Here is a 9,768-nt window from a genome sequence, read left to right as displayed (position 1 = left end):
GTCATTCAGAGATATCTTCTCTGAGCTACAAGTTGTTTGTGCCTTTTCCTCTTTAGAGCCTCGAGCATTACAGCCTTCCTTTTGTTTCTTCATTTCATTCTTTGACAGGAATTTGGCCTACCATCAGTGTGCTGGCTGTGCATGTTGTTGACAGGTTTCCTCATAGAGGCTTCCTTTCTGTAGCCTTCTGACTTCCTGGTCTTACCCATAAGGCAGTGGGGGTAAAAAAATAGAGGTTTTATGGCACCCCTAACTTATCCGTAAGGTCCTTCCTTTGGAAATGTGAGGCATTTGACCAGGACATTTGCACCACCAGGATGACCCACCTTGTCCTCTGTGACCTTATGACATTTGGTCCACGACTACTTATGCAGGCAAGCCCTTATTCACAGCTAACCTCCTAAGAGGACGTCCCACTATCCCCTACCTTGTGGACACGCTGAGTAGGAGATGTCACACACCCCAATCCCTTGAAATACTTTTTGCCAACTGTACCTTTGCGTGCAGAACTTTAAGTTCTTCACTAAGCCCCACCACCACTTCAAGCAATTTACATTTCTCCCTTTCCACCTCTGCAACTGTACCCAAAAACACACTCCAATGTCTCCTCTAACCTGAACACCCTGCAAATAAATTGTATATTCTGGCTACTAGCCTCTCTTTAAGTACACTTTAACCCAGAGTTTACAAATGAAACACTCTCCTGGCATCTATGACACTTTATCAACTGAGAACTCTTAATAGCTAGACTATTCTTCATCATAGCTGATAATTATATTGACTGTAATTTTAAGTGTGAAATGTAATGAAGTTAAGATTATATTTAATGTGCTAGTACTAGTATTACTATTAGTACTAACATGTAAGAAGTTTGATCTAACTTCACTAGCTTACTGTATTAAATATTCAACACTAATCTCTGTATACAAATAATAATATAATAGGTTATAGATATTATAAGCACACTCCTGTCTTTAACCAAAAATTAAAATAAGCCTAATGACACTAGCAAACGATTAACTATGTGTATTTGTAATATGATTTAAACTTAATTTATATACAATTTTTACATTAAATATCAATACTTATCACAAATTAACTTTAAGATATCTATTACTAAACAGCTTTCAAATGACAACTATTAAATTTTATTTAAAATAAATGCCTTATCAGTTTAAAAAACTAACCACTAAAATTTAACTTTAAGCCTAAAGTTAATAGTAAACGAGTAACTTTGTAATTGTAATCCAATTTAATCTTAATTTAAATACACTTTTTGTTTAAAATATCAATACTTATAACAAATTAACTTTACAATATCTATTTCTAAACAACTTTTGAATGATACCTATTAAATGTTATTTAAATAAATGCCTTATATCTTTTCTTAACTCTGCAAAAAGACTTCCTATCCCTGTCAATGCAACTCAGGTGTACAGAAGAATGCGGTTATTACTGGAGTATATAAGATATTTTTTATGAAGTTTTCTATGAATATTTTGGCAGTGCAAGCCATTTGTAATTAATAAGCACATAGGAAATGTTAACTTGAAAGCTTTCCGAGATACCGTCTTTACGGTTAATGAGAATACTGTTTTATAAAGACCAGAAACTGTAAGACTCAGTGTACTGTTTATCTTCATATGATATTTTACCTATAGAAACTAATGGTGATGATTAATATATGTCATTCATTCCTTCAGTGATGAGATCTATGCTCAAATATGTAAACAACTAACCAACAACCCCAACAAAAGTTCTCATGCTCGAGGGTGGATTCTGTTGTCTCTGTGTGTTGGCTGTTTTGCTCCATCTGAGAAGGTAACTTGGTTTTCAAAACGTAATATTATTTTTAGCTTTATATATTTCTTGTTTATGTTTTGATATTTCTGTTTCTGCTTTAATTGTTTATTATAAAACTCATATTTTAAATATTTTTATTGATGGAAAAAGACTACTTAAAAGCAGTTTTTAATAATAATAATAATAATACACAGTTGTATGTTGTAAAATATTATTAAAGCTTTATTCAACTGTTTAAGTTTTGTAAGAAAATGGTTTTGTTTAATGAGCAGGCATCTTCTACCATAGGTAGTCGAGTGGAAAAAAATATCTTGTAACATTTCCATCAATCTAATGTTTGTCTTCTTTAAAATATGAATCACTTGTTTAAATTATTAAACAAGATTATTTCAGAGTATGTTCATGATGTAAAACATTATTTTAATTTTCAGATGGATCTTTTTTTTACAACATTTTTACTTGAACATCTCTTTCTGTTATTCAGTAAAAGGTGTAATCATAAAGCTTTTTTTTTCAAATAAAATATTAATATGTTAATCTTCTGAAAGAATGTCCTGTGTAATAATCACTGATTTATTTATATGTAGCAACAATAAATATAGACCGGTGTATGGTTTCTAAGGATATCGGTTGTAGTGCTTTATTTTTATGATGCTTTCTCATTATGTTTTTAGTTTAAAGCTTAATTTAAGATGTTCAGTTCTAGTCTTTGCTTTACTCTCTTTGCAACACAGTATAATTAACGGTGATTAAAAAATACTTGTGATGTTGTGATGTTTCATTTGCAGAGACTATTTTATGCTCAAAATTTTCTTTTTTGAATATGAAAACAAACAAATTAAGGTTCATAAATTAAAATGGATTCTACACAAAATATATACAGTCAAGAAATTGTGTTACTAAGATGAATGGAGATACTTTGCATTATATTTCTAAGAAATATAAAAAGCACTCCATTTATATTTAGTAATTCTGCTAAGACCTTGGAAATTTTTTAAGACTATGAATTTATTCATTGTTAAATTGTACATCTCGCTTTTATGTTACTGTTAGCATGCCATACTGTGGATTTAATGTTCCATGGTTCATGTGCCATCACTGCCAAAACAAATCACACTTTGTACTTTGGGGCCATGGATGCATTATAAGAGTGAATGTCAAATCCCACTATTCAGTATGACAAGAGTAGCCTAAGAATTAGTGGTAGGTGGTGTTGACTAGCTGCCCTCAAGTTTATCACTTCAAAATTGGGGATAGCTAGCACAGGTAACTTTAGCTTTGCAAACATATATATAAATATATATATATATATTTATGAAATATATCTTTGAAAAGAAAAGGTAGAAATAAAAAATTCTGAGATTGTATTAAATCTATATTATGTTGTACAAAAACAACATTGGGGATTTTTGATGTAGATCTAATCCTCAAATATGTCAATTTCATGATCAGCATTATGTATATTTTCAAATTTTGTTTGAAGTTCTGTTGTTTCAGTCTTTAATTTTAGAAACTAATTTTTATTAGCAAAACATGAATCACTAAGCTAAGCTTCTGGTAAAAGATATTGTAATTGTTATAAATATATGGGGCTGTGAGTGATTTTGTACAACTTTATTAAAGCTGCAACATTCTCTTGTTATCATGTTCATTGTGTAAATATGCACTCCTGTCAAAATACCTGTTACAAGTTGTAAAAAAATTGAGTAATGTTTTATGGTTGAAGAGAAATTTTTTAAATTTTGTATTCTTTTTTTTTTTAATTTAATGTGCTTCACTGTTTAGTGAGAGTTTTTTTATTTACATTGCTCTTTTTCTTTAATTTGTGTAGTTTGTTAAGTATCTTCTAAACTTTATACGAGAAGGCCCACCTGGTTATGCCCCTTACTGTGAAGAGAGGTTACGTAGGACTTTTATGCATGGAACACGTGGTCAACCTCCATCCTGGTTGGAGCTCCAAGCCACCAAATCAAAGAAACCTCTCATGCTACCCATCACATTCATGGATGGTAACACTAAGACATTGCTGGCTGATTCAGCTACTACAGCCAGAGAACTATGTGCTCAGTTATCAGACAAGATTGGCTTACAGGATCAGTTTGGTTTCTCTCTTTACATTGCCCTTTTTGACAAGGTCATTGTTTGATAGCATTTCACATTTTATATAATATAATTGAGCCATTTTTTAAAAATATTTTTGTAAATAGGTAAACCAACTTCTACTTAATATGTTAGGAATATTAGACACTGTATAAGAACACAGATGGTTAACCTTTACAGAAAATTGTAATTGATTAATTTAGTTTTTGACATAAAAAAGCCTTTTTTTGGTAGAATTTAAACATAGCCTACAAATAGGATAATCTATCATTATGAAGTTTTTTAGGAAATATAAGATTTCCTGTGTCGTACAGTGGTTCCTAGAGTATGATAACAGTTTTGCTATAAGTGGTATACTGGCATCTTTTTGATGAAATACAGTAATTTTCACAAACTTACAGAAATCACATCATCAGTTTAGTACACAAACAGTTAAAATACTATAACTTACCTCATTAGCCACTTGCTAATAAGAATCTATAAGAAGATAAAATTGTCCCTTTAAAATATTATAGGTATCATCCCTTGGGAGTGGAGGTGAGCATGTAATGGATGCTATTTCTCAGTGTGAACAGTATGCTAAAGAACAAGGAGCACAAGAACGCAATGCTCCATGGAGGCTGTTTTTCAGAAAAGAGATTTTTGCTCCCTGGCATGATCCTACAGAAGATTCTGTAGCAACAAACTTAATCTTCCAGCAAGTTGTTCGAGGAGTAAAGTTTGGAGAGTACCGCTGTGATAAGGTGATTTAGTGCATCTCATACATTTGTGCAGTTTCGTAGATTCCTTTTTTCATTCCTAAAGTTCACATTTTGGAGTAACAGCTAAATATGCGTTCTTGCTTAGTTTAATGTTTTTTTTAACACCAAAATAGTAGAATTCATAAAGTTGGTATTATTACTATTAGCACAATTGTGAGAGAGAAAATTTTTATTATTAATTGGCTACCTTATTTAAAAAGGCTTATAGTTAGTGAGTTGTAAGTGAAGATTTCATTACCAAATAACAATGTTAAATAAATGACTGTGGTTTAAGTATTTTTTTATGATACAGGAAGAATAGAGATTATAAATAACAGCATTTTATTACTTAACAGGAAGAAGATTTGGCCATGATTGCAGCTCAGCAATATTATATAGAGCATGGAGTAGAGCTTGTAATGGACCATCTTGGAGCCTTGTTACCAAACTGTATACCAGATTATTGTCTTCAAGCTAGTGAGAAATCCATAGAAAAATGGGCAGGGTTGATTGTGGCAGCTTACAAAAAGGTGAGAATAATGTAACAGATATGTGTCACCATCTGCAAAATTATGTATTTTCTAATTTCCAAAAACACTATCTTAAAAAATTAAGTTCATGTGAATATTTTACAAACTACTCAAAGATGTGAAGTTTTGTATCTTAAAAGCAGATAAATATGTGGTTGTAAGCTGACTGGAACTGGGTATTTTTTGTAAACTGTTTGAGAAATTTATTTTACAGAAATAGAATGTCCTGATGCATATGCAAATTGAGATAGAAATTATCTAAACTTTATGTTAATAATCTCCTAAAATCAGGGCTTCTTGTAGTATCCCCAATTTTTAATTTTAGTAAAAAAAGTAACTGAAGACATTATTACAGTCGAATCAATTTACAGAAATATATGTTACTAAATGTTTGTTGGTGAATTTGTCTTTGCTTGTAATTTTAGAACTGGTTTTTATTTTGATCATTAACCAAGTACATTAATAAATCATTAACTTTTTTTCAGATCTATAAATCTTAATTTTTTTTTTTAGTTTAGGTTTTATAGACAGTTGTTAGTGTGAATACCAGACAATGATCCTGATTAATTTTCTTGGTGTATTTCTAGCTGATGTAGTTTTTATAAGATGCTATATAAACTCGCACTATTTCAAATTTGACAAATGATTTGTTGTATTCAAAGTTTGGCTCATACCATTATAAGGATAATAGTCCTATGCTGAAATACTGATTTAAATACATTATTTATAACATTTGTATAAACAAGTATAATGTCCTGAATATTCTAATTATTGTTAGTTTAAAAAAAATCCTTAGTGCTTTGTTGAAATTTGGTTCATAACCAAACTAAACTCTGCATTCAATCAGTATTTTGACATTTTAAATTTGATGACCAAGAAAAGGAGATTCTAAATAGATTGTACACACACAGCTAATGTTTGTTCTGCTACTTTTTAGTTAAATTTTTCATAACATTTGTCTCTAATTAGTTTTTCTTTCTGATATTGTTTCTGATGTTGGAAATTCATTGTATATTGATAAACTTAGTATGCTATTTTTGAGCTTTGAAATTCCTTCTTTAAAATATTCAGCTCCAAATGGATCAGACAAAGTGTCTATGCTAGAACTTTTTTGTTTGATGCTAATCTGTTGTTATATAATTACATGAAACATTTTTTTTAACATGTGTCATATTGCTTGGAGAAATCATACCTAATGAAAGAGTAATGTTGCAATTAACCTCTTTTTTTCTTATATTATAGTGAACCTTTTACAGTCTAGCCTTAATTATCAGTTTATTGCAATTCAATATCAAAATTTTTTTGGGTGGAGGGGGGTGACTGACTACATTTTCATATTACTTAAGAGCTATTCACTATTAAACTACAACCTGAATTTGTAAGGAAGGACCATCTTATTAGTATCTATGGATGTTTTACTGTATCCTAATGACACCTACTTACTTTTGACTAACTATAGATGTAATTTCTGGAAAAGACAGTTCCAACAGCACTTGTTCTTGGTCATCAACAACATAAACACCCGTCCAATTGATAGCTATAATGACATCATTCTTTGGAAGATGTGGTCCTGAGGCACGTAAAGCTTCATAGAAACGTGAAAACAGTAGAGGCCATTTAAACTTTGCATAGTCTACGATGTCTTCTTTAACTCTCAGAGGTGGAACTCGTTCTCGATAATAATAACTCTGGGCAAAAAAAGTTAGTAAGTACTTTTGGAATCAACAAATATTTAGATGATTGTGAAATTTAATTTACATATGCATTAGAGTTTATCACTTCCACAAGAACAAGTAATGGAATTTAACTAATGTTATACTGCTTACATTACAAATTTATTAAATCAAATTGATATACTTATTAACTTGTTAATACTTTACTTTGTAGCAAACTCTTGTTCTATTTGGAAATTTGTAGTGACTCAAAGCATGATATGCAACACACTATACTAAATGTGTATGTTTTCCAACTGATATTCAGGTTTTTATAAAACTTGTTTTTACCTAAATTTTCCCAGAGGTAATCGACCATTTGTTCAGACTTTCACCCTTAGTACCATTAGAGGTGAGGACTTTACTTTCCAATCCCCCAACTCCGATGATATTCATGAGTTAATTGAATTTTTCCTGAGTGGCTTAAAGGCACGGTCACGATTTGTTATAGCCATTCAAGATTATACAGGTAAGTTGAGTTTTTAGACATTTTTGTCATTCAGAAAATCTGTGTAACTTAGTGAAACTTTGTATACATTTCTTGTCTCTGTTATTAGAAAATAAGTAGTTAAAAGGGTTGTTATTTGTTTGGGATGAGGATATTTCATTCACATACATTATTTTTAATATCTCACATTATTTTTATAATTAAAGTTTTCTTGAAAGTTGATGAAGTTTTTTTTGGTTCAACACAATATTTTTTAATTTGTATCATTCATCTTCCAGGTAGTGAATAAAACATTTTAATACACTATGTTTGAAAATATTATGCATAATTTTTTTTTTCATAAAGACAAACTGACATTATAAAATTACTTAAGTTCATAACACATTTGCTTTGATCAGTGGTTGGTCATTGTCATGTGGTTAGAATGTCTTTACATCCAAAGGGTGTCTAGGAGTTGTACTTTATCCTTTTTTTAGTCTTTAAACTTCTCAAATACATATATTTCTGAATTTCTAAATACTTATAAATTAATTTATTGTTTGTTAATATTTTATACTTTATTAGGGTTTTAACCAAATTTATATAAATTGGTGTGAACCCAACTAGCTTTGTGTTTTAATTTAACTGGTGGTAGGTAATTTTTGTTCTTATTGTATTTCATTTAACTGTGGTTGACATTAGATTTAATATTATCTGAAAGTACCATTCCTTAATTCCAACTTGATTGAACTCTGGATCTGGCAATATACATATTGTTTTGTGATGTATTAATACTTGTTATTAAACTAACTGGTTAATGGTGTATTGATGAGGTGTTGTCTCTAACTTTAATTAAAATAACAGTAGTAAAGTTCAGCTTGTATTACTGTTGTGTATCTAAAAGTATAATGTGTGTGATTGAGTAAGATACATTAGGTTTTCACTTGTAAAATCCTAAATTCAGTATCTAATTTCACACTTCTTGAATGCTTACTCAGTTCCTGGCTCTTGAAATTTTAGGGCATGTTTTCATATGGTGATAACTTTCTTCATGGAGAAAAATAACACTGGCCTACAAATTTAAACTTCATTAAAGTTGTTTTGGTTTTAATAATGGATTTTCCATAATTCAGCTACACAGATTTCAAAAATAATATTCATTTTTTTTTCTATCACGAAAGGATTTTTTTACAAATCGGGAATAAAAAAAAACTCTTACTTAGATCAAGTTATTATATCGTTTACCTCGATGAACATTTTTTATTATTATGTATTTGTTAACAAAAATACAAACAAACTGAAAAAAAGGGAAGAACATTGATGTCAAACGAATATGCATCCTCATTCATCTTGAGTATTTTTTTGTTTGAAATCTATGTATTTTAGTCTCAAAACTACGTGTTGTGGTCTTTCTTTTATGTATTGCATCTGGATTATCTTGTTTTAATGACCAGCATTAATCAGCCATCATGCTGATGTGTCCACCTTCCCTGATACCTCTTCTCCATTTCCCTGATGTCTTGATGAAACCTTTCCTCTTGTTCTTTGCTGACGGCACCGAGATTTTCAGGGAAATAGTCAATATGTGAGTGTAAGAAATGAACTTTCAAACTCATATTACAACCCAACTCTTTGAATTTATTGAGCATGTTATTGACAATATTTTTGTAATTTGTGTCCTTGTTGTTTCCTAAAAAGTTTTCAATAACATCTTTAAAGGCAATCCATGCATCTTTTTCAACTTTCCTCATTGTCCTTTCAAACAGTTCATCCAAAGTCAATTTCCTAATCAGAGGTCCAACAAAAATCCTTTCTTTTAAGTTTTTCTTCTGAAAGAGCTGGGAATTGCCCACATAAATACTTGAAACAGTCACTATCTTTGTCTAAGGCCTTTACAAACTGCTTCAACAAGACCAGTTGTATGTGAAGGGTAGGTAATAGGACATTCTTTGTATCAGCCAAACTTTCACATTCAATGTTTTATGATCCTAGTATCAGGCTGACTCTGCATGACAATTACTTCTTTATCCAATGCTGATTTCATGCTCTGCTGTACCATTCACACAGAAAACAAGAAAATTTTGTATAACCAGATTGTTGACCCAACAACATGCAAAGGATTTTTAAGTCTCCACAAAGTAGCCAACCATGTTCTTTGCATTTGACCTTATTAAGAAGTTCAAGATTTTTGTACATTTCCTTCAAGTGAACCGAAGGACCAATAGGAACAGATACATATATGTTACCTTTGTGAAGGAGAACACCTTTTAAACTTTGTTTAGAGGAATCAATGAACAACTGCCACTCACTTGGTTCATAGACTGCAGCTCCTAGCATTGGTATTAATTCAGTAATATTGTTGAAATAAACCAGTGAGCCTTCTTGTGAAAAGTATGGTATAAACTCTTTCTTACCATTTTTGTACCAGTAAAATGATGTCCCTGGAGAAAGCAAGT

General features: G+C 30.7%; 1 protein-coding gene across 1 annotated transcript in view; it reads left to right on the top strand.

The window, feature by feature from the left end:
* LOC106457206 (myosin-VIIa) overlaps positions 1–9,768 on the top strand; it is a 135,781-nt gene that overhangs the window by 93,649 nt on the left and 32,364 nt on the right. Inside the window, exons 27-32 of the mRNA XM_013916600.2 lie at positions 1,704–1,821; positions 3,635–3,937; positions 4,419–4,646; positions 5,000–5,173; positions 5,687–5,706; positions 7,191–7,354. Of these exons, the coding sequence (XP_013772054.1) occupies positions 1,704–1,821; positions 3,635–3,937; positions 4,419–4,646; positions 5,000–5,173; positions 5,687–5,706; positions 7,191–7,354 (1,007 nt within the window). The remainder of the gene's footprint in view (positions 1–1,703; positions 1,822–3,634; positions 3,938–4,418; positions 4,647–4,999; positions 5,174–5,686; positions 5,707–7,190; positions 7,355–9,768) is intronic.

The sequence above is a fragment of the Limulus polyphemus genome, unplaced genomic scaffold, assembly GCF_000517525.1.
Source record: "Limulus polyphemus unplaced genomic scaffold, Limulus_polyphemus-2.1.2 Scaffold303, whole genome shotgun sequence".
NCBI lineage: Eukaryota > Metazoa > Arthropoda > Merostomata > Xiphosura > Limulidae > Limulus > Limulus polyphemus.
The sequence above is the reverse complement of the archived record's forward strand: the minus strand, read 5'-3'. Positions and strand labels throughout refer to the sequence as shown.